Here is a 24,267-nt window from a genome sequence, read left to right as displayed (position 1 = left end):
CAAACAAATCACCCTGTAGAGAGATCAGCTAGAAAACGTTAACTTGTAGAGAGTTCAGCTTCAAACAAATCACCCTGTAGAGAGATCAGCTAGAAAACGTTAACTTGTAGAGAGTTCAGCTACAAAGAAACCATCATTTAGAGAGTTCAGCTTCAAGTAAATCACCTGTAGAGAGTTCAGCTACAAACAAATCTCCATGTAGAGAGATCACCTAGAAGAAGTTACCTTGTAGAGAGTTCAGCTACAAAGAAACCATTATGTGGAGAGTTCAGCTGCAAACAAATCACCTGTAGAGAGTTCAGCTACAAAGAAATCTCCCTGTTGAAAGATCAGCTAGAAGAAGTTACCTTGTAGAGAGTTCAGCTACAAAGAAACCATCATGTAGAGAGTTCAGCTACAAACAAATCTCCCTGTAGAGAGATCAGCTAGAAGAAGTTTCCTTGTAGAGAGTTCAACTTCAAACAAATCACCCTGTAGAAAGATCAGCTACAAGAAGTCACCTTGTAGAGAGTTCAGTTACAAAGAAACCACCATGTAGAGAATTCAGCTACAAACTAGTGACCCTGTAGAGACATCAACTAGAAGAAGTTACCTTGTAGAGAGTTCAGCTATAAAGAAACCATCATGTAGAGAGTTCAGCTGCAAACAAATCTTCCTGTAGAGAGATCAGCTAAAAGAAATTACCTTGTAGAGGGTACAGCTATAAAGAAACCACTATGTAGAGAGTTAGGCTGCAAAGAAATCACCCTGTAGAAAATTCAGCCACAAACAAATTGCCCTGTAGAAAGATCAGTTAGAAAAAGTTACCTTGTACAGAGTTCAGCTACAAAGAAACCATTCTGTAAAGACCTCAGCTGCAAACAAATCACCTACACAGAATTCAGCTACTAACAAATCACCCTGTAGAGAGATCAGCTAGAAGAAGTTACCTTGTAGATTGTTCAGCTACAAACAATTCACCCTGTAGAGAGAGCAGCAAGAAGAAGTTACCTTGTAGATTGTTCAGCTACAAACAATTCACCCTGTAGAGAGATCAGTTAGAAAAAGTTACCTTGTAGAGAGTTCAGCTACAAAGAAACCATCATGTAGAGAGTTCAGCTGCGAACAAATCACCTGTAGAGAGTTCAGCTACTAACAAATCTCACTGTAGAGAGATCAGCTAGAAGAAGTTACCTTGTAGATAGTTCAGCTACAAACAAATCACCCTGTAAAGAGATCAGCTAGAAGAAGTTACCTTGAAGATTGTTCAGCTACAAACAATTCACCCTGTAGAGAGAGCAGCAAGAAGAAGTTACCCTGTAGAGAGTTCAGCTACAAAGAAACCATCATGTAGAGAGTTCAGCTGCAAACAAATCACCTGTAGAGAGCTCAGCTACTAACAAATCTCACTGTAGAAAGATCAGCTAGAAGAAGTTTCCTTGTAGAGAGTTCAGCTACAAACAAATCACCCTGTAGAAAGATCAGCTAGAAGAAGTCACCTTGTAGAGAGTTCAGTTACAAAGAAATCATTATGTAGAGAGTTCAGCTACAAACTAGTGACCTTGTAGAGACATCAGCTAAAAGAAGTTACCTTGTAGAGAGTTCAGCTACAAAGAAACCATCATGAGAAGAGTTCAGCTGCACATAAATCACCTGTAGAGAGTTCAGCTACAAACAAATCTCCCTGTAGAGAGATCAACTAAAACAAATTACCTTGTAGAGAGTACAGCTATAAAGAAACCACCATGTAGAGAGTTCAGCTGCAAAGAAATCACCCTGTAGAAAATTCAGCCACAAACAAATTGCCCTGTAGAAAGAGCAGTTAGAAGAAGTTACCTTGTAGAGAGTTCAGCTACAAAGAAATCATTCTGTAAAGACCTCAGCTACAAACAAATCACCTGCACAGAATTCAGCTACTAACAAATCACCCTGTAGAGAGATCAGCTAGAAGAAGTCACCTTGTAGAAAGTTCAGTTACAAAGAAACCACCATGTAGACAGTTCAGCTACAAACTAGTGACCTTGTAAAGACATCAGCTAGAAAAGTTACCTTGTAGATAGTTCAGCTACAAAGAAACCATTCTGTAAAGAGCTCAGCTACAAACAAACCACCTGCACAGAATTCAGCTACAAACAAATCAGAGATCACCTAGAAGAAATTACCTTGTAGATATAGTTCAGTTACAAACAAATCTCCCTGTAGAAAGGTCAGATAGAAGAAGTTACCTTGTAGAGAGTTCAGCTACAAAGAAACCATTTTGTAAAGAACTCAGCTGCAAACAAATCACCTCTACAGAATTCAGCTATGAACAAATCACCCTGTAGAGAGATCAGCTAGAAGAAGTTACCTAGTAGATAGTTCAGCTACAAACAAATCTCCCCATAGAGAGATCAGCTATATAATAGAAGAAATTACCTTGTAGAGAGTTCAGCTACAAAGAAACCACCATGTAGAGAGTTCAGCTGCAAAGAAATCACCCTGTAGAAAATTCAGCCACAAACAAATTGCCCTGTAGAAAGATCAGTTAGAAGAAGTTACCTTGTAGAGAGTTCAGCTACAAAGAAACCATTCTGTAAAGAGCTCAGCTGCAAACAAATCACCTGTACAGAATTGAGCTACAAACAATTCACCCTGTAGAGAGAGCATCTAGAAGAAGTCACCTTGTAGAGTATTCAGTTACAAAGAAACCATTTCTGTAATCAATATATGTATTATATATATATATATAATTTGTACATTTACTGATAAAATATTTAAAGTACATCCACTTCATCTTTTCTTCTTCCTGTGGAAAAGAAAAAAAGATAGGCTAAAAAAGTCTCAAAGCCGGCGGATATACAAATACAAAAAGAAATGAAATCTAATCCAAAACAGCCAAGCTGTAAAAAAAGAGTGCGGCCCTCAAAAAGGCTATGGTGAAAAAAGATGTGAAATCCAAGGTGGCGGCCAAGAAATGGCTGTGATGGTAGGTTAATGGTAAAAATTTGCTCTGTACAGTCCGCTTATATGGCTTCCCGTGAAATTTAATTTGTTCTATAACTTACAAATGGTTTTAGCAAATGTTCTGTACTTTTTTACTGGATATATGCTAACACTAGTACACAGTTTAGTCCAAACCCAACTGCTAAATTTGCTTTAGAACATGAGTTACAGTTTTTCCCTCTATACTAGAACTAGTCCTACAGTTTACACACTAGAGCCTTGATACTTTTATGATACACTATGCTAAACAGCACAAACCATTGTGCGTTTTTATTTTTGTCTTTTAGCTTCTCATTCATCACATATTTACCTTTTGGGTTGACACTCCCAGAAATTCTTTTCTTTACTTCCATGTTATTCATCATCTGAACTTGCTATTTAAAAATGGCAAACGCTCTTCTTTGGCAAAATTACTAAAGTAGCTTGTGTGAAAATTTCATGTCCATTGGATTAAAAATGATGGAGTAGTTCTAATTTGAGTGAGAGGGTGTAGAATAGCAAGATGCGTGCGCTTGTTGCTATGGGATACCTAATTTATGGGTACTAAAATGTGTCAACATGTCACAGACTAATTAAGTGACCATAATATTTCTTTTAGTGCAAAACAGACTATGTCTTGGGAAGCTTTGTACGAACTGTACAGAGCACCCTTAAACCATCACAGCCATTTCTTGGCCGCCACCTTGGATTTCACATCTTTTTTCACCATAGCCTTTTTGAGGGCCGCACTCTTTTTTAACAGCTTGGCTGTTTTGGATTAGATATAATTACATGAAAATAACAAGGAGAAAACATCCTGACCACCTGGTAGACTTCTGTAAGCGTCCGAGCGTAAATCGGATGGCTGCAGGTTCGAGGCCACCTAGGTCCAGTCATGGATTTTTTCTCCTTTCTCCAACTTTTCAAACACACCTTAAGTAGCTAAAGTCTTTGAGCAGGCTGTAGGACCAGGTGCCCTACAGACCTTCAGCACTTGTGCTGTAAAGCATTAATAAATAAATAAATAAATTCTTAGTGATTATCATTTGAAGAATTAGAGACATGCATGTGCACACAATTGATACAATTTATAGTGTCTTATTACAATAAAATTACAAGAAGTATAAGACTTGGAGGTGCTATCTAACATAGTAGAAAATGTTGATATACCCTTCACCAACTAGTGGTGGGCACAAAATTAGTATAATTATATTATGTATAATTTTTCATGTCATGCACTGCATGATCTTTGAGTTGACAACAATCATAATAAGATCCCAGGCAGGCTTCCCATATAGCGGAAGTATAATATTTGGGAAAAGTTTGACAAATTAGATGACCAGTAACAACTTTGATGAAATGTTCCAATGCTATACAGTACATGTTTGGGCCAGTACAGTAGTAGTGTACAGGATCATGGGGGTTTGGACATTCTTGGCCAAAAATATCATCAAAAAAAAACCAGCCTCAAATTTCATAAAAGTTTGGCAATATTGGTTAGGAATAACCAAGCTCATAAATGTCTTCAAAGCAACCCCAAACATCTCCAAAAGTTTTTATGCAACTTTTATATTTTCTATTTAGCATCAGATATTTTGCTAAGCCAGACTTTTGATCAGGCTATGAGCTTCATTTCTTCACTATTGGATGTCGTTTTGGCCAGAGATGTGCCTTTCTCCCAAACAATGCACTCATAATGGACTTATTTTCGTTCTCCTTTGTGTCCAACACAACACCGCCAATTATGCCTGCATAAAATATAGAGTTTTATAAACTAGTTTGAAGCAAATAATATAAGACAAGTACCATCTAGCTTGCTGGCTATATGTCAATGTCTTAAAACACCATGTGCATAATGTATTACTGGCTTGTGGACATGTATAATTTGCAGACAAAAATAATGTTATTAATGGCAAATACAAAATAAAATGAATAAAAATACAGCAGGTACGTACTCTATTAATTACTACCAGTGTACTGGCTGAATTGAGCTGATCCACTATGGTGGTCTAGTGTTGAAGAGCTAAATTCAGCAAGATCATCTGCAGTTGTTGTGTTGCGGATGTTTAAAAACCATCTCCTCTTGTGGCAGCAGTAGCCACAGGACAGACAACGCATTATGATGTACCTCAGTCTTTGTTGGAGGAGGAAGAATATTACAAAGTTTGCAAATCCCTGTCCACTATCACCAATCGCCTAAGTGATATCATAATAGAGTAAATAGTGATGAGTATAATGTGTGCATTGATATTGTTTGGGTTGAGCCTATTATGCTTGAAAATTTTACCGATAATTCCCTTTCAGGACTTCATAAAATGACCTATTATTCTTATTTTAATTCTCATATCTAACCTATTATTCCCATATTATTGTCTTGCTAATACCAATTGATGCATGCTGTATCTAGTGGTTTAAGATCGCAAGGTGTTTACTAAAACATAAATGAAGCATTCCACCTTTCATAACAGCTTCTAGCCATAACTGGTAAGTTTGACTATCTGCATGCAGTGAAATGTTCTAGTAAAAGTTGTACAGTGTTCGCAACTGTACAGATATTTAAATGCATATTCAGACTCTTGGAGAAATTTAGCGGTATAAGATACATTAGAGGCAGTTCAATCCAGGATGTTGGCAACAGATTGCTAACAGCAAAATTATGACCGTTCTATTAGAATTTTTGATCATTCTATCAACCTATTAGAGGCTTATCAGCATAGGCGACGGAAAGGGGGGGGCTAGGGGGCTGAAGCCCCTCCTCGGTCTGCTGAGGGGGAGCTTAGCCCCCCCCCCCCCCCCCCTCAGAATGATATCACATGAAATTATCCTCCTTGGAGTGGGGCTGAAAACCATGATCAAGATCGAGATACTCTAATAGAGCAGTCACTCTAATAAAGCAATCACAGTATTAGAGCAGTGTGTAGTGAGCTATGCAAGGATTTTTATGTAGTTTATCAGTATAAATTTGTAGCTGGTGAGGTGGGCAGCTATTATCAGCTGGTTGAGACCTTTTTTTTTGGTCTCACCTTATCAAACCAGAGACAATGTAGTGCTTCAGTTCATTTTTTTACCATAAGTCTGGATCCATCACTGGTCAGCCCCCCCTCATATCAACTACTTCCTTCGCCCCTGCTTATCAGCCTGCACTAATAGATAAATAATTTCAACATTTATCTCCACTGCCAACTAAAAAGAGTTATGCTACCTAATACCACCGATTATTCATGTGAATGTCTATTCTCACAAAACTGTTGCCTATATAATTGTCAAAATTATGCCAGCATATTAGGCACAAGCCTATAATCAGTTTGTGTTCACATTTTTTTGCCAATAACTCTTGTTGCTGCCCAAACATTTAGTAGTGCTTTAAATGCCGATTCTGCTAAGCTTTGATATTGGCAAGAACAAGTGAGTTATGAGGATTTAAAATATCCCATATATTAGTATAGACGATTCAGGCATGCAAACATGTGTACAACATGTTCCAGTACAAAACCATTGGAAGTGAACACATGTTCACCACCTTGATATTACAGGAGCTCAGCTGAACACAAAATGACTATAGATATTGTTAGGAATAAGATTGAGTATAAATACCTAGGATGTCAAACAATGAACCGTCTAGTGTATGCTAATGAGGTATTTTTATTGTAAATCTGTGTGTAGTAGAACATCCAAGTGTTGTAATAGAGTTGCAATCAGGTTAAAAAAGATGCTATCTAAAATTTGAGGTGGCAATGTTTGTGTATGTAATAGTTAGCACTCAGCTAACTGCTAATATACAAGAACTCACAACATTTTATGGTACACATCCACAGTCAATAAATTTAATGGAAGGCTATAACATCTCACAGTCTAAATTGCAATAATTTATCCTCTTATCATAGCTACATGCATGCATGCTTGCAAATTAAGATCCGCTGATTATACTGTAAACAGTTCCAACTATACCTTTCAGCAATTCTTTGATTTCCCAATAAGATTTTCTAATAGGACATATTATTTGGGAGTGATCCAACTTGTATACAGTGATTTGAGAAACAATTGGTGTAGTAGAGAAGCAAGCAGAAAAACTATGTAAGATGCTTTCAGCAACACGTTTCTGACTCCCTGTATTTACAGGCTTTAAGCCTTCTCACAGGTCCCTAGTGGGATAGCATACACAGAATACTCTAATAGAACAGTCATATATAAGGATAATTGATTGCTCTTCATGTTACAAAATTTTTAGTAAATCAGCAATTCCAGAATTTTTGTTTAAATCATCTATACATTATGTTGGCATACAAAGGCACAATATCCCAGCTAGATAATTTCTGGTATTTGATTAAATGTACTGAAAACATAGAATATTAGCACCATATTAGCATCACTAGTAATGTGTACAGTAACTTACTGTTAGTAGCAGTAGCCATTTGTGATGTCTGATCTTAGCATCAGGATGACAAAGAAATATTACATCATTAACCAGGTCCCATATACGGAGAAATAGAAAAATGATGGGAATTATTAGCAACTTGCGCTCTGGTCTATTGTCTACATTTGAGGATTTAGCAGGTTGCATAAAGAAATAAAGATTCTTTTTTTCCTATCAAAAAATTAAATATATAATGTATCTGTTATCAATAACTTTCTGTTGTTTGGATAAGGACACAACAACAGCACTATATACGTAATTGTGACAAGATTCATGAAAAGTGGTTTTCCACATACATCCAGTTTTTTGAACTTGGAAGACCATAACTTAAAGCTCAAGAAGTATATAAGCCAGAAACTTTCTTCATCTGATAAGCCATTATGGTACTCACTACCAACCAACGTTTGAGTCAATAGCATTTTACAATCTGAAGTTATGAATCATCCATGTTGGTAATGCAGAAGACCTCTTTTCACAAAGCTATTCATACATACTGCTCCGCATCATAATAGAGAAGTCAATACTTCAGAGTACAGCAGGTCCTCAATTACATGATAGGCTAAATACACTCAATCTTTCAAGCAATTAAAGTGACTGTTCTATTAAAGTATTTTGTCCACAGTGTACACTCTACTATTGTAGGCGTTGGAGTTACATCAATACAGTGTGTAGACGTATCGATATATTGCTTCTGGTGTATCACGATACAGTGATATATTGCACGATACAAAATGGAGTCTAAGCAATGGTTTATGTAGTTTTTAAATGGAAATAAGTGAGCTATTTTTTCTTTGAGAACATTACATACTATTCAGTTTAATTAACCACAATGTGCACCACAACGTGCAATAATGTGATTGTCAGCCATGTTAACAAGCCACGACATGTTGATATATCATGATACGCAATATATCGATATGGTTTGACCTTGTATCAATACGATATTGTCTTAAAATGATATGATACACAATATATTGATATATTGTTGCATCTCTAGTAGGCATATGTGCACAGTGATGCATTCCTTGGAATCAACTTCATACAGTATTTCACAGATTCAGGTTAATAGGAAGGCTACCATTCACTTATGGCACTGAATTATTATTAGCAATTAATAACTGTATTAAGTAACAGGGTATTTATTTGAAACCTGACCTTTTCTGCTGTATTATACTCCTTATTATGTACCTTGGAAACAAAGTGGGCCAGACAAATTTGTGTGGGACTCGTTGTAATTAGTATTGGGCAAGAAACTCAACAGTTATCTGCTATAAGAAATGCTTTTAAAGATGTTGAATTCATTCATCTTGGCTGAAACATTCATACGCATCCTTACTACTCTTAGTGCATGGGTAAAGTATGAAATGCCTTTCTGCAACTTTTCTTTTCACTTTTCAAGCATAGTTAATATAGCATCTTTAACCAGGCTATAGTAGCAGGTGCCCTACAGACCTTCAGTACTTGAGCATGTAAAGCCCTAAATAACTCTCTATCCCAATATCCAACTCTACGTATACATATTAAAACTTAGCTATCATACATTCATAGGCAGTGGAAAGGGAGGGGGGGGGGGGGGGGGCTAGGGGGCTTAGCCCCCCACCCTCAGAATGCTATCATGCCAAAATTATCCTTCTTGGAGTGGGGCTGAAAACCACGATAAAGATCGAGATACTCTAATAGAGCAGTCACTCTAATAAAGCAGTCACAGTATTAGAGCAGTGTGTAGTGAGCTATGTAAGGATTTTATGTAGATTATTAGCTATAAATGCATAGCTGGTGAGGTGGGCAGCTATTGTGAACTGGTTGTGACCTTTTTTTTCTTCTTTTGGTCTCACCTTACCAAACCAGAGACAATGTAGTACCTCACTTCCATAAGTCTGGGTTAGCCCAGCCCCCCCCTCATATCAACTACTTCCTCCGCCCCTGCATACATTATAATGAATCAATTATTTATTTTCACTTCCATTCATTACACTTTATACAGTTTTATGTACAGTCTAACACAAATTTGTCAAATTGATTAGTTATATACATAGCTATAGCTAATTTTACTAACCTGGTCTTTGGCTTCTGCATATATTGATAAGTACAATGGTAATAGCAACATTATACCAAGAAATATCCACATATCATAAGTCATGATGAGCAGTAGGACGGAATGTTCACCATCCTTGGTGTTCGCTGTATTTAGTGAACACCATCCAGCACCTGATGAGACATCTGGGGAATACCCCAATCCGTGAGTAAACAATAGCCACAGGCAGACGTACAAGGGGATCCCATAACAAACAATATACAACACTGCTAATACTTTCCTTGTGATAGCATCATTCATAACAACCATCCTGTAGTACAGATATACTGCTAGTCCAATAGTCCACAGTATAGACCCAACTGTTCCATAGATAGCCACAAAAGCCTGAGTTAAACAGATGTAGTGATACACTTTATACTCAGAGGGACTACTTCCATTGTGTCCAGGGATTAAGTGTTCTCTATAAGGCAGCGCTAATCCTACTAAGTTAGCTGTAGTGTACAAGAGATCCATGGCTGAAATGTGCACTAACAATTCACGCGCTTTGCTGCGCATATTTCTGACTAGTGCGTAACTGAGGATGATGGCCGCTGACCCGACGACGGACAGAACGCACACACAACTAGACACCACGCGCAACCACATGGGATGACCTCGATCTTGTTCTCCATACACTTGATGAGAGGGCTCCATCACTATATAGTCTTCCATGCACAAGCTGAAACCACGCCCTTCATTACAGTACAAGGTCACGCGCGCGTTTATGAAGAATAAATTAATTATGACGTCAGTAATTCGCACGCGCTACTGTAAGCCAGCGCAAGCCCCAGGATATTTCCACTATATTAATTTGGTGTCGCCACTCATTTACAGTAGCTATTCTGAGCTGACTACTAGGAACACTGGCTGGTAACTAGGAACCATGGCAATCGCGTTAGGGGGTGGACACGACTACGACTTTGAAACTCCTCCACCCGATAGGCTTGTGTGTAAGATTTGTTTTCTACCATGTTGCGAACCAGAGATGAGCACGTGCTGCGGGAACAACTTCTGCAAATCAGATGTAGAGAAAATGAGGAAGGCGACTACTGTATCCAAAGCTTGTCCCATATGTCGCAACACCACCTTTCTTACTTACGTCAACAAGCAAGCACACCGAGAGATCAACGAGCTCCGTGTCTACTGCACGAATAAAGCAGCTGGATGTAAGTGGATTGGAGAGGTGAAAGATGTTTGCAAGCATCGCAAGGACGACAATGGTTGTCTCTTTCAGAAGTTGAAATGCCCACACAAATGTGGTTCAGAATTGCAGCGCCAGGACATGCCGAGTCATGTCGAAGCCGACTGTCCCTGCTATTGCCAATACTGTCGTAGTACCGCAGACAAGAAGACTATTTCCACTCAGCACAAGGAAAAGTGTCCTAAATTCCCACTGCCGTGTCCCAACGGTTGCGGAGAGAGTAGCATCCCACATGAAAGCCTTGACAAGCACAAACAGGAATGTCCTTTTGAGCCAGTGGAGTGCTCTTTCTCAGATATGGGATGTGCTGTAACAGTTCCACGTAAGAGCAGGACAAACCACAACAACACGAGCATGGAGAAACATTTGGAACTTACAAAGCAAATGCTGTCTAAAAGATCAGAACATATAGCTAAACTCACTACAAAATTAGTTGCTACTGAACGGGACTTGGAGAGGTTGAGACAAGGGCAGGCTGAAATGAAGTTGGTCGTTGAGGCGCTGAAGAAAGAGCTGGCTAAAAGCAATCAGAACCAGACCCAAGCTTTAAATGGTGTTAAAAAGGACATCAATGTTGTCAAGCAAGAAGGCTGGAACGAACTAGCTAGAGAAGTCAAAAGACTGGCTACTAATGAAAGTGTGCAAGCTGTACAAAATGAGTTGGCAGATTCCAAGAAAAGTGCCGCTGACAACAGGACAAAGATTGCCACAGTAGAAACTCAATTCAACCAAGCAATAAACACTGTAAATGCCTCAGTAGAAAATGCTATTCAGAAGGGAAGAGCCATTTGTACCATCAAGAGCTTTGTTTGGTTTGGCCTTTATGTAGTGGTTGTGATTATAGCCATTGCCATTGCTTATGATAAAATTGCTGCTAAATTCAGCAAGAGATGGTAGCTACTAATGGTGAGATAATTCCAATGGTTGTTGCAAAAATGCCAAACACTTAGTGACCTAATAGGCTCATAGCTGGCTATAGACACTACATGCACTCTTGTAATGTTTGTTTTACAATGAGTTAGGTAGTATCAGTGTACATGTGTTGTATACACGTATGGTGCAAATATTTTGTAATGCTGGCATATAGTAAAGAGATGACACTTGCTATGTAGTATTCCCTTAAATTTATTATTGTACGTACATCAATGCAATGGACCAGTACTGGTGTATGGATATCATTGATTTATAGCTCTGTGTCCCATTTGATTATCATAATTTATAATGGGAATCATCCATATTAAACTTTTTCCACAGTGACATAAATCGATTGTGTAGGCACTTGTCACTGTAAGTGGAACGGTCAGTATAATTGCTGAAAATGAAACACATGTACAACTGTCACTTCACTTTGTCTATCAATCTTGAAGAATCTCCCTTATGGTTGCATAATATATTTGTGAGAAAGTGCAATGCAAATCTCCATTATGGTCCCAAAAGGTATATGGGTACTAGTACTGTTTACTGGACACACAATAATATTCATGACTGTTAACTATATTAACTTTAAAATTATTAAGGGTACAATGGAGGGATTTCACTGTGAATTCCCGATCTCATTATGGTCAACAACACTTTTAATGCCTCTGCACTAAGAATTGAACAGTCATTAATATTAATTTATCAAGGATGAATGGAGAGACTGCGCTATTCCTGGCCAATAACACTTTTAGTGCTTCTGCATTAAGTCATGAAATTAAAATAATATTTTAGCTATAGTATGTCTTGTGTTGTGTCCAGTTTGCAGTTTAATCCATTAGCTCCAATACATGAATTATAATTAAGTCTGATATCAAACCAGTTGTATTATTAACAATTAGGCTTGCAAATACAAGTAGGGGAAGTTTAATAATCAAAGGTATGGAGAGAGGCCAAGGAATGTATAGCTACAATAATAATATATTATTATTAATGTTTAATAGTATACGTAATGGCAACCTGCATGGATATGATTTTCTCAGGTATGTTACAGGGCAAATTTTGGAAACTATTAGACTACTCAGAAATTACCAAAAGTGGCAATTTCTGGCAACCAGAAGTTACCAATTTTAGCTACTTTTGAGCTGCGCAAAAGTAAAAATAAGCCAATTTTGGCAGGTTTATAGTTGTCCATAATTGCCATTTTTGGCAATTTTTTGCAACTGCAAAGTTGCCAAAATTGGATAGTTGTCCATAATTGCCATTTTTGTGTAACTGCAAAGTTGCCAAAATTGGAAGCTTCCAAAGTTGGTAAATTCAATGATTTAAAGTTACCAAATCTGGCAACAAACACGCTGTCACTTTTATACAGGACAGTTAACAAATTAATTGTGGGATTTAGTTTGCCAAAAGTGGCAAATTTTTGGATTGTTTCTGGGTGTGTTACAGATCAAATTTTACCAAAATGGCAATTTCTGGTAACCAAAAAAGGCAATTTCTGGGTATGTTACAGATCAAATTTTACCAAAAATGGCAATTTCTGGTAACCAAAAATGGCAATTTCTGGGTATGTTACAGAACAAATTTTACCGAAAGTGGCAACCAGAAGTTACCAATTTTGGCTACTTTTGAGCTGCTCAAAAGTGAAAATAAGCCGATTTTGGCAGGTTTATAGCTAGTTGGAATATTTGGCAATTTTGTGTAACTTCAAAGTTGCAGAATTTGGAAGTTTCCAAAGTTGGTAGCTAAATTCAATGATTTAAAGCTACCAATCTGGCAACAAACACACTGTCACTTTTATACAGGACAATTAACCAATTAATTGTGGGATTTAGTTTGCCAAAAGTCGCAAATTTTGAATTATTTCAGAATTGTCCAAAACCACAAGTTGTGATAAACAAAATTTACCACTTTTGGTGACATTCTACGTACGTAGTTGCCACTTTTAAGCTATGCAATAGTTTTCCAAAACAGAAGTTCTACTATACGTAGCTAACTTTTCAACCGCAGTTATCTGAGTTCAACCAAGGTCACCAATACTGAGATTATTCCATAATTCCCCAAAATTGGCATTGCCTTTGTTGCTTTAAGCAGAAGCTAATGGTCCTCAAAAACCACCTAATCTGGGACTTGGTGTAATTCTTTATAATAACATATGCAATCTTGTAAATGAATTGATTTGAAAGCAAATTTGATTAAAGCACTTAAAAGCAGTTTCTACAGTACACAGCTATAAGAAATTTGAAGTTTAATGTTCTCCATATCGTGCCCGCTTCTTAATAACCCTTTTACATCTACGTTTGGCCAATGGTGTAAATTCTTTTAATCTTTCGTCATCACGTTCATCCTCTTCATTAGTCTCTTCTTCATTATTTGATGATATAGGAGATATAGTGGCCTCTATTTGTTGTCTTATCTCCCACTCTTCCTCAGCTTCTTCCTCACCATGACTTTGCATCTCTACCGATTTCCTATTGGAGCTACTAACTGCATCTGAACTTGTAGCATTCTTCAACTCAGAAATGGAAGCTCCTTCTCCTTCAAACTTCCTGTAAATTTCTTTCAGCACTATTCTTAGGCATTCTGACCATTCACCTACAATACAACAGAACTATCAAACAATTATACAATAAATAATACTGACCTTTGTATTGTGTTGGAACCTCTCTAGGATGATTAAAAGGCACTGTATTAGGCCACCACTCAGGCTGGTCTCCTTTCCAATCAATACCAAAATCTTTTCCAATTCCTACAATGACTGAGCTAAGTGTCCTTCCATTCATTTCATCAATTGGTTGAGGCAAAGCAGGAAGAATCAGCTTTGGAGATGAAACATCCTCTTGAGACTCCTCTTGAGGCTGATGTTTTAGAACTTCAAGAAATTGAAGTTTGTTATCTTTTACAATGGAAGCCATTCGTTTGTCTCCAGCAACACAAAGACCTCCAGTCCAAGGTGTAGCATAAACAAACAAGCTTGGTATTCCATACGTCTCAAGGTCTCCAATCTTCTTAGTAATAACCTCAACTCTCCTTTTAGAGTCCCTCGAAATCATCTTGTTTTTAGAAGCCATTCTTTTCCGCCAATAGTTGCCAAATGCCATAGGTTGTGTGATAGTGTAAATTTATAGCTGAAAACGGCTGATCCTTGCAAAACAGCAAGTTTAAACAGGTTAGACCAGTCTTTAAGCAAAATAAATTATGCTACAAAAGTCTTTATTGACTTTAAGGAATTATGCACCTTTTTACTATAATTACTTCAAAGCAGTTTTCCTCACATGACATACACTTTCAAGTTTTACAATCCAATCAACACTTCTGAGTAGCATTATACTTAATCTCTATGAATCACAAATCTGCACATTTGAAGGGCCATGAAGATAGGAAGGAGTTTCCAGGTCAAGAAAACTTCAGGAGTCAAAACTTCAGGAGTCAAATCTTTACCAAATCCAAAGCTTCAGTCATCTACATTAGTTTATCAAGAAAAGGTATGTACTTACATAACTGGCAAGTACTACATTACGTAGTTTGATTCCCATAGGTCTGTGCACTGCCTAAAGATATAGTTTACTATCAAGCTGTACTTCAATCAGAAAGGTTTATACCCCTGAGCAAGCAATGGTATGCCATAGCAGATTGCTTTGAAAATGGACAGCTCAAGTCAGAGTACTGTTTGATAAAGAAACTGAAGTTTCATTCCATGTCAAAGACCTCGTTTTTATTTACCTGCTCATGTCAAGAATCAAAAGTACAAAGCGATGGGTTGATGTGCACCTCTCCAATAATCATGGAAAACTACAGCACATTTTGCTTAAAGGAGGAGTCACAATACTGCATTCATCGTTCGACCATTTGTAAGCTTCAGAGCCATCAGGGAGGTTCAGAACAAGCTAATGATGAAGAAGATAGTGGTGTTAAGGAAGCTCAGCAAATAGTGGTATTGAGCATAAGTCCACTGTGTGTTGCCGTTGTTTCAGGTACGCACACTTTATAGTTTATACTGACATTTGCTCATTGTTTACATACACATACTGTGTTCTGACCCACTAAAGCTTTACATCAAAGAAACAAAGTGTGCAATAACTAAGTTATGCCAGGGATATAACTACCAGTTATTGCACTGAGAAACATTAGAAGTGCATGTGTTGATGATAATTACTATAAATAAGAAGTGCTCAGATGAGGATAGGATTTTTTAGTTATTACCTATTTGGGTTTTTTGACTGCAAACTAGCAAAGCATTTAAAATCACCTATACATATGTAGCTGATCTGCTTTGCTGGTTACTAAACACAATAATTGTAACTTGAAAAGCAAGACTAATCACTATTATTATTGATGAACAAAGGTGGTGGGTTAGAATCCAGTTATATCATATGCAAGCACTCATATGATATCAATGTTATTTACACTCAACCTCGGCTTTTGCCCTCTGTATTGTGTAATAGCATTGATGTCACATCTCATGCTTGTGATATAAATATATAACTTTTCATATGATAGAAGATGAACAGAGTGCAGGCCTGATAATGAAACACAAAAGAAACAGTTCAACCTACAAATGTATTGTATGTACCGACCCACAGTGCGATCATCTCAAGGTGAGCAGTGTAGTGGAAATTCAAATAATATTATACCGTAGAAGTGGAAATATAAAATTTGGTGTTTGGCCTTGTTTTAGCTGTTGGCGTAATTTAATTTGTCGATCTCTAGAAAGCAGTGCTTTGGTATAAAGACCTTGTTGAATTGATGCGGCTTGGCATTATTTTAATTTGGCAATTTGGTCGGAAATTGCCAAACTGCCAAATTAAAGTCACTGCCAAATTTTCTGAGTAAACGGTATTGCATCAATTGAAGGATATTGCAAATCACACACAGTGTACTATATGGTTGTAAATTGTTTTGATAAAATTTTATTACCTTGCAGATGTTCGAAGAATGGAGAGAAAGATCTGAGTTCACACCTGATGAGGACACTGATGATGGCAAGGTAGATGAAGTACCCACTGCAGTGTCATGGAAGAAAATACCTTATCCACTCTCAAAAGTGCTACAGAGTCGTGTAGCTGAGCATGAAGGAGGAAATTGGATGTTCCCAATGCATTTGATTCCACCCTTCATTTCAGGTACAATTAATTGTCTACAGAGCATAGCAATCAGCATATGTGTATCAGTAACTTACATTGAATGCTATTTTAGATGAACATTGTAAACATGGAAATTCATGGAATCAAAATGATCCTATTGCAAATAGTTGGATTGCTGGTACAGGTGTTGTGATTTATAAGCAAAACCTTGCTATGCATGACAAGACAAGGAAAGTGTACTACAGGACAACTGTCGGGGATTGTTCATGTCGATACAACTTTGATGGGCAAGATTGCTTACTTTTTAATTTAGATAACAAGAGGTTATTTTACTATGGAATGCTGTTTAATTATTTGCACCTCATGATTGAAGGAAGAAACCCACTGATAGCTTACCAAAGGTACGTTGCATCTGTGTTCCTTCTATGACTGCACTTTGAGAAATATTATACTTTTGTAAACTATATACTTTTACTATTTACCTACGTACCTTTAATTTATTACGTAGATGTCTTCAAAGAACATATACATGCTTTGGAGAGGATGCCACACCTTCAATACATTTTTTGAGAAAAGCATGGTATGCTTTTAGTAGGCTTTTAGATATACCAATTGATGAGTCCTTTGCGTGTGAAAACTGTGGACCCTGTCCTGACATAATAGTATGCGATGGAACAATGATTGGCATGCGGAAAGATCTTATGCTACCTATAAAAAATTGTGATTTGGATGAAAGTAAATTAGCACCTATTAAAGGAAGTTCACATGTTGATAGAGTTTTGATCAAGACCAAAAAAGCTCGAGATTTACTACTGCAATATTCTTGTTTCAAAAGAGATAGAAAGCCAATTGTTTGTCCTCAAAAGCTTACTGACGTAGAATTTAAGCAGCTCACTGAAATACTACATTCTGATGGTTTTATAGCACTCGAAAAACTGTTACTCAAAATTGAAGATGAACACCAAGAAAAGTTAGCACCTGTGCTATACAGAAGGTTTTTTTCTGAAATTGCAAGAAATGCACCAGCGTGTGGAATGGTACAAATCGCAGGATGTAAAGAGGCATGTGATACGCTGAAGAAAGTTGCTAATAGATCAATAGATGTATTTATGCCACAAAACAGCTACTATTGGAATTTGCTGTCAAAAAAGGCTCCTGTTATTTCATCTTTCTTGTCGCTCTGCCATCAACATATTTCTTCTGAAATTCCTCAAGAGGTTTTTGATTTGCTGGGTCATATATCTGTGACTATACAAGCTCCATTTAAAGTCTCAAAAGCTGACAAGTTCCATTATCCTGAGCCAAGCAGGACAAATAGTTTAAGCTATTTTCCAAGTTTACCACAATTACATGGAAACGCTGTATACCAGATTGACAAATCCAGAATAGCAGCTGGCAGTGATGTTTGTAATAAAACAAGTTCTAAGCATCCAACGTTTACTCCTGGAATTTTTACCATATACTGTCCCCACGCAATATGCTATGGTTTCGAAGTCCTAAAAGAATGTGAATCACCGCGGCATCCATTCCAGATATTCAAGACGCGCTTTTTGAAGCCTCCTAAAATTATTGTTTATGACAATGCCTGTGGTCTTCATCAGTATTGCCTGAACAGAGAGCCAGTCTTTTTTCAAAACACTTCTTGACAGGTTTCATTGGAGAGGGCACGTAGGATGTCCATCTGGCTACTGTCTGGATCAATACAATACATTGGATACAAAGAGCTTGAATTCACAAGTGAATGAGCAAGCAAATGCTGGTATGCAGCGAATCAAGGGGCAACTTGCATATATGAAGCATTCCAACTTTGTTTTCCATCTAAAGCTGTTTCTTTCAATAAAAAACAGTGACAGTAAGCGGAAACTTTCCTTGAAAAAAAGTTGCTGATGTTTCTTTTACAAATTGCTTGGACACCATCTTACACAATCATATACTAGTAGAGTAACAAGTCGCTAACTATTTATCACTTTGCTAATTAACTTTGATTACGTATGTAGAAGTTCAATACTAAATTCAACACTATGACACCTCATAATCACTTGAAATACGTTACACAGGGTTATTTTGAAAACAATGACGATATACAGTATATATTACTGTACATATTTGCGTGCGCAGCAGTTTAATATAATTATTGATGCACACCATCTTATACGTATAATAGTAGTAGCTATACTGTAGCTATTTATAAATTTGTAGATTTTAACTTTGCTCTCTAAGATGACAGATCTTTAATAGTAGCCACCCTAGAGTGGTTCCACAATTGGTTTTAAAACTATAAAATTGTTTTTAGAATTGAGTAGCAGAAAGAGTTCATATTATGAACTCTTGGTAGCAGTCAAGTTTGATTATTCACTAATTCAGTAAGTACATAATTAGTTGCTGAATTAGTGATTAAGGTATAAAACGCCTCAGCATTTAACAAAGAAAACACAGTACAGCGAACTTGCAAAATGCGTGCAATTATATGGCCAGCTTAAAATTGCCAAAAGTGGCACAAATTTTGACTATCTCAAAGCTTGCCAAAAATGGCAATTATGAAACAACAAATAACTACCAGTTTTGGAAACCAAATTCCACAATCGATTAGTTTATCATCAGTTATAAAAGCACGATTACAAGTATTACCAGATTTGGTAGCTTTGGAGTGCCATTCATTGTGGTTGCTCAAAGCTAAACAGAAGTTGCCAATTTTGGAAACTGTGATGACTTAACCTGAGTTTCCATTTTTAGCAGCTTTTGAACTGTTCGGAAAATTGCCAAATTTGGCAATTTTCTAGTGACCCTTCGAGCAGTTCAAAAGTAGCCAAAATTGGTAACTTCTGGTTGCCAGAAATTGCCATTTTTGGCAATTTCTTGGCAGGCCGAATGTTGCCACTTTCGGCTTGTTACATACCTCGATTTTCTACACGCATGTAGAGTTTATGGTGTCATATCCATGCAGGTTGCCATTACGTATACTATTAAACATTAATAATAATATATTATTATTGTAGCTATACATTCCTTGGCCTCTCTCCATACCTTTGATTATTAAACTTCCCCTACTTGTATTTGCAAGCCTAATTGTTAATAATACAATCAGACTTAAATTATAATTCATGTATTGGAGCTAATGGATTAAACTGCAAACTGGACACAACACTATAGCTAAAATATTATTTTAATTTCATGACTTAATGCAGAAGCACTAAAAGTGTTATTGGCCAGGAATAGTGCAGTCTCTCCATTCATCCTTGATAAATTAATATTAATGACTGTTCAATTCTTAGTGCAGAGGCATTAAAAGTGTTGTTGACCATAATGAGATTGGGAATTCACAGTGAAATCCCTCCATTGTACCCTTAATAATCTTAAAGTTAATATTCTCAACATACCACATGTATGCACCTGGCAATAGTGGCAAACATTGCATGGAGCCTCCTACTTGCAATGGAACTTGCAATGGACCGGAACCTGTCAATGAGGACACTACAATCCAATGAGTTCCCTAGGACATCTATGTAATCTTACCTAGAGAATCAGAAAACCTTATGCAATCAGGAGACTTTTGATCAGTTCCAAGGTGTCCAACACTAAATATTCTGCAACTATGTACAATTTACTAACTCTACAAAAATTTATTCCTTTTGTAACAAAATGTTGCAAAAAAAATTGCAAATAGCATGTATGGTAGAGTAAAACAACAGACACAATATAATTATATGGTATATCTATATGGACAAGCAATTATCACTTGCATGGTTAAAACATAATTAGTTCAACATAATATATCTTAAACACAATTAACTCTCTCGGCTAGTTTGACCAGTTCTTATCACAGCTAATTCCTTGTCATAATTGTCAAGTATTCCTTGATATTGGTCCAGTGTTACACTGCCAGAAGTGACCATTACTACTAAATCTCTGCGGAGGGAAATTATCAAATACTCACAACATTTCTGCAGCATTAATTTGTAACATTGCAGTATTGGATCTGTTTCAGATTTGATGTTGGTAATTAGCACCTCGTTCTCTTGGCATTGATTCAATAAGTCTTTTACAAAACTTGCAAAAGTTGAGATTGCTTTTCTTAGTGGATGATTCTTGACTTGAATTTTGAACCATTCTGTGGCTTCTTCGTGTTTGTCATCAATTAGTAACACCTGCAGCTTCCGACAATCTTCTCTGATTAACTGATGTAGTTTTTCTATCTCCTTTAGTGAATCATGTTTTTTGTAATCCAATACTAGTCTAACTAGGTCAAGTTTACCACCTCTTATACAAACTACTGATAGTTGATTTAAGCAATTCTGAATTGCAGATTGCAGACACTTAGTAATGGAAAACAATGATCTGATATGGTTAGGTAAGATAACAGTATCTATAGCAGTAATAGTAGCTAGACAATGATGACTAACATTTGAATCTCTTCCTCCTGCTAACGTATTAGAGATGATGCGAAGTTCTCCAAGATCAACAGTATCAACTAGTTCTACTAGTGACTCAAACTTCATGTGGTCTAAAATATGTTGTGATACAATATAGTGAACCTCGTAACATAGTAGAGCTCTATGGTTGGATGGCAATACTATGTGGTAAGGTGAGAGTAATCCTAAAGACAGAAGTCGTTCGCACAATTTATCAGCTCCATGTCTGTTTTGCCTTGTGATATCTGGCATCAAACTTACAGGGATGGGCATGCTTGATCCTACTGATACAAGTTTTTGGAGCATGCACGTTTCATCTGTTGACAGCAGTCCCATACTAGATTGAATAGTGGCTACAACAGCACTTCTTTTTCTGTCAACGTCAACTGTATTTAACCCATGTTCCTTTAATGTTTTCTGAACACAAGCAATAGCTTGATCTACAGGTTTGCCCTGTTCATTGACAAGATCAGTTATTTGTTTATGTACCAGATTTAACAGTAGTGGCCAGCAATGCAGATTGTTTACTAATTCTCTAGCTTTAGTAATTTGAGATGATCTGTGATCAAGTTTAAACATTAGCAACTTCACTGCTTCTTCCTCTTTCAATTGTTTAACAGTTAAGCACAATTGTGAAGGAATGAGTTTACCAATGTTATCTTTACGAGTAGTCAATACCATTTTACATCCCCTAAACACATCAGTGTACACCAGGGCATCAGCAACTTCCCATACATCATCAATTACAACTAGTAGTTTGTGTAAATGGTTTGTAATAAGATGTTGTAATTTACTAACAAAGAAGCTTTGATTACCAACTTCAGTTTTATTAGTTAACAAGTGATATAGTTGACCCAACTTGACTGCTGGGCTAACTGGTAGTGGACCTAACCTAATCCACAAGAATCCATCAAGAAAGTACATCCTCAAGCGAACATCGTGACATAGAGCTTTAGCTAAAGTAGATTTTCCCATTCCTCCCACACCACAGATATTAAGTACAGTACCAACAGAAGGAGTGTTACTATTATCAGTTAACTTGTCAACACCAGTTTCCAGTAACTGATCACGTTGTATGTAATTGTCTGGTAGTGGTAGTGCTGACTGGTAATATAGACCTGTGGAACACCAACACACTGTGCCAACAGATGTGTACAAAACCACACACACATACCAGTTTGTTGTTGCTTCTGATGCCACATCAACTGTCCTAGCAGGTCTGTAATAGACACTGTTCTCTCTGTAACTGAATATAACAGTTACATTAATACACTGCCAGTTACATGTCATACAAACCTACCTAATGACATATTGGTGGCTGGTTTCACATGACCTCCATGTGATCTGTATGTAACTATAGGGATAATTGGACAGTGTTACTGTATAAACATTGCATCAGATTTGCAGTGGTTACAAAATCATTACAAGTTCCAATAAAATCACCTAAGAAAACCTGTTAGGATTTCTAAGAATCACATTGGTGGCTTCTTAAAATAATTTTAAGATAATTCTAGGAAATAGGTGTGTTATGCTGTTTGGTCAGATGTCTATACCATGACATGATGTGTCATAACAGTAACATATACGTACACCAGGCTATTGGTAATACTACGGAATTTCTTGCAGGTCAGTCCATAGTCAATCACAGAAGTACTCATGTATGTATTCAGTCATTGTTAATAAATATCACCTAGAATTTGTACAGTGCTTGTGTATACAGTAGATATGAACGCACCATACTCTATGTAGTGGTGTTCTTACCAAAGAGGTGGTCCCCCAATACTCTATATCTACCATCACTATGAAGCACATTGATATAACTAATGAACATTTCTGCTCCTTTTAGTTCCACACAACTTCTAATGTGTTTTAGTAACTTCTCCATTACCAGACCAGTTGTTAGACTAATGGGGTGATCAGTTGGTAGTAATCCAGCTGTGTGGAGCTGCTCCACTATACTGGATGGGTCTATTAATGTCATGAGATGAGAATGTTCATCAAATGTCCTCAGTGCTGCTTCATTGTCCTCAGCTTCCCTCACAACTAGAAGTGAAATGCAATACAGTAACGAACATGTTGTTACATATCTGAAACACGCCATTTGTGCACAGCATAGCAAAAGATACAGTCATACCATTTTGTTGTGAGGTTGTCTTTCCAACTTGGAGTTGATTACCTTTAGGGATGGTGGTAACTGACGGTGTAATAGATGACGGTGTGGTAGATATGCTTTTGGTGGTCGCTGTGTTGGTAGGTAGTGGTAACGGCCATGCTGGGGTTGGGTTACGCTGTACCATTAACTCCAAACATTCTGAAACACATTGTATACAATTCATAACACATGGTCTAAAACATTAAAATGTAATCGTTTCAGAGAACTGGATGTATTTGCACATATATGTACGTGCATCTGTGCTTACAGTAGTTACACCAAAGAGTTTAACAAATGTGCTATCAATTCGTATGAACTACAGGTGTATGTACGCATAATGCAAGTAGTATGCATTTGTTCAAAGTCCCAATAACACAAATTCCTTAGCAAACAAATTAAATGTACTAGCAGTGAAGTACTATCAGCCATTTTATGGTTATGCAAATTTTAAACACAGTGTGTGCGTAAGTGTATACATAGATGAGGTACATTACAAACCATTTCTTAGTGGTTCTACTACTCTAGCTACTTTCTGCTTGTCCTCAATAACAACTTCCATAATGGAACAAAATTCCATTAAGTTTTGATCAGAGCCTCTGAGGGCAATAGCCAGATCAAGGATGGCTTGATTGGATTCTGCTGCTGTAGGACAATCAGTGATCTTGTCTAACATCTCATCATATATTATAAGCTGTTTACAACTGTAGATTCTGGTCAATGATGTGAAGTATTCCTCTGGGAAGGCCATCCACAAGGCATTATAATACTTCTTCAGTAGAGCTTTACCTATGAATATGTATATGGTGAATTGCAAAGTAAAGTATATGAATGCAGTGGACATACATACATATGTACACATGACTGTACATACAATAAATGTGTACATGTGTATGACATAAATACAGTATAGGGTTGGGCAATATTTCAATAAATCACCAATATTGCTTAAGCAAGTGTTCGCAATACCATTATCACATGTATTTTGCCTTTGCAATATTATCGCATAGGCAATATTTATCGTATTTCATAATAATTATTGTATTTATCATCTATTTTTGTCTCTTCTGGACTTCACATT

At 37.0% G+C, this 24,267-nt stretch overlaps 5 protein-coding genes across 6 annotated transcripts in view; 2 read left to right on the top strand and 3 right to left on the bottom strand.

Annotated features, from left to right (window-relative positions):
• Positions 1–4,821: 4,821 nt before the first annotated feature.
• On the bottom strand, positions 4,822–10,131 carry LOC136254982 (G-protein coupled receptor 157-like). 2 transcript variants are annotated; one of them, XM_066047705.1, is made up of 3 exons: positions 9,411–10,131; positions 7,334–7,525; positions 4,822–5,136 (listed from the first exon to the last, which is right to left on the bottom strand). In XM_066047705.1, the coding sequence occupies exons 1-3, from the start codon at positions 10,098–10,100 to the stop codon at positions 4,900–4,902; spliced, it is 1,119 nt and encodes a 372-aa protein (XP_065903777.1). In that variant the 5' UTR covers positions 10,101–10,131; the 3' UTR covers positions 4,822–4,899. The 2 variants fall into 2 exon arrangements, with proteins under 2 accessions (XP_065903777.1, XP_065903781.1); XM_066047709.1 differs by lacking the exon at positions 7,334–7,525.
• Positions 10,132–10,311: 180 nt separating this feature from the next.
• Positions 10,312–11,526, top strand: LOC136256794 (TNF receptor-associated factor 3-like). The gene has a single exon (XM_066049860.1). The coding sequence runs from the start codon at positions 10,312–10,314 to the stop codon at positions 11,524–11,526; it is 1,215 nt and encodes a 404-aa protein (XP_065905932.1).
• A 2,158-nt stretch (positions 11,527–13,684) lies between these two features.
• On the bottom strand, positions 13,685–15,502 carry LOC136255632 (uncharacterized). Its single transcript, XM_066048451.1, has 2 exons — positions 14,189–15,502; positions 13,685–14,139 (listed from the first exon to the last, which is right to left on the bottom strand). The coding sequence occupies exons 1-2, from the start codon at positions 14,643–14,645 to the stop codon at positions 13,793–13,795; spliced, it is 804 nt and encodes a 267-aa protein (XP_065904523.1). The 5' UTR covers positions 14,646–15,502; the 3' UTR covers positions 13,685–13,792.
• Positions 14,588–18,274, top strand: LOC136256721 (uncharacterized). The gene is made up of 6 exons (XM_066049757.1): positions 14,588–15,029; positions 15,083–15,518; positions 16,045–16,142; positions 16,469–16,667; positions 16,741–17,029; positions 17,137–18,274. Exons 1-6 carry the CDS (start codon positions 14,916–14,918, stop codon positions 18,272–18,274), a joined length of 2,274 nt encoding a protein of 757 aa, XP_065905829.1. The 5' UTR covers positions 14,588–14,915.
• Positions 18,275–20,174: 1,900 nt separating this feature from the next.
• LOC136255003 (uncharacterized) overlaps positions 20,175–24,267 on the bottom strand; it is a 31,070-nt gene continuing 26,977 nt past the window's right edge. Inside the window, exons 27-32 of the mRNA XM_066047727.1 lie at positions 23,688–23,975; positions 23,172–23,348; positions 22,799–23,080; positions 22,338–22,391; positions 22,212–22,283; positions 20,175–22,155 (exon numbers count right to left, since the gene is read on the bottom strand). Coding sequence (XP_065903799.1) covers positions 20,414–22,155; positions 22,212–22,283; positions 22,338–22,391; positions 22,799–23,080; positions 23,172–23,348; positions 23,688–23,975 — 2,615 coding nt within the window. The 3' untranslated portion in view covers positions 20,175–20,413. The remainder of the gene's footprint in view (positions 22,156–22,211; positions 22,284–22,337; positions 22,392–22,798; positions 23,081–23,171; positions 23,349–23,687; positions 23,976–24,267) is intronic.

The sequence above is a fragment of the Dysidea avara genome, chromosome 1 (genome assembly GCF_963678975.1).
Source record: "Dysidea avara chromosome 1, odDysAvar1.4, whole genome shotgun sequence".
Lineage (NCBI taxonomy): Eukaryota > Metazoa > Porifera > Demospongiae > Dictyoceratida > Dysideidae > Dysidea > Dysidea avara.
Note: the sequence above shows the minus strand (reverse complement) of the source record. Positions and strands in the feature narration are given on the sequence as shown.

Coding starts and splice junctions, on each gene's coding strand:
- LOC136256721 (XM_066049757.1), top strand. CDS start 14,916: ATGAAGATAGGAAGGAGTTTCCAGGTCAAGAAAACTTCAGGAGTCAAA. Junction 16,143..16,468: donor CACAGTGCGATCATCTCAAG/GTGAGCAGTGTA, acceptor ATTACCTTGCAG/ATGTTCGAAGAATGGAGAGA. Junction 17,030..17,136: donor CCACTGATAGCTTACCAAAG/GTACGTTGCATC, acceptor TTTATTACGTAG/ATGTCTTCAAAGAACATATA.
- LOC136255632 (XM_066048451.1), bottom strand. CDS start 14,645: ATGGCATTTGGCAACTATTGGCGGAAAAGAATGGCTTCTAAAAACAAG. Junction 14,140..14,188: donor GGTTCCAACACAATACAAAG/GTCAGTATTATT, acceptor GTTGTATTGTAG/GTGAATGGTCAGAATGCCTA.
- LOC136254982 (XM_066047705.1), bottom strand. CDS start 10,100: ATGGAAGACTATATAGTGATGGAGCCCTCTCATCAAGTGTATGGAGAA. Junction 7,526..9,410: donor ATGCAGAAGCCAAAGACCAG/GTTAGTAAAATT, acceptor ATTTTTTGATAG/GAAAAAAAGAATCTTTATTT. Junction 5,137..7,333: donor AATGGCTACTGCTACTAACA/GTAAGTTACTGT, acceptor GATATCACTTAG/GCGATTGGTGATAGTGGACA.
- LOC136256794 (XM_066049860.1), top strand. CDS start 10,312: ATGGCAATCGCGTTAGGGGGTGGACACGACTACGACTTTGAAACTCCT.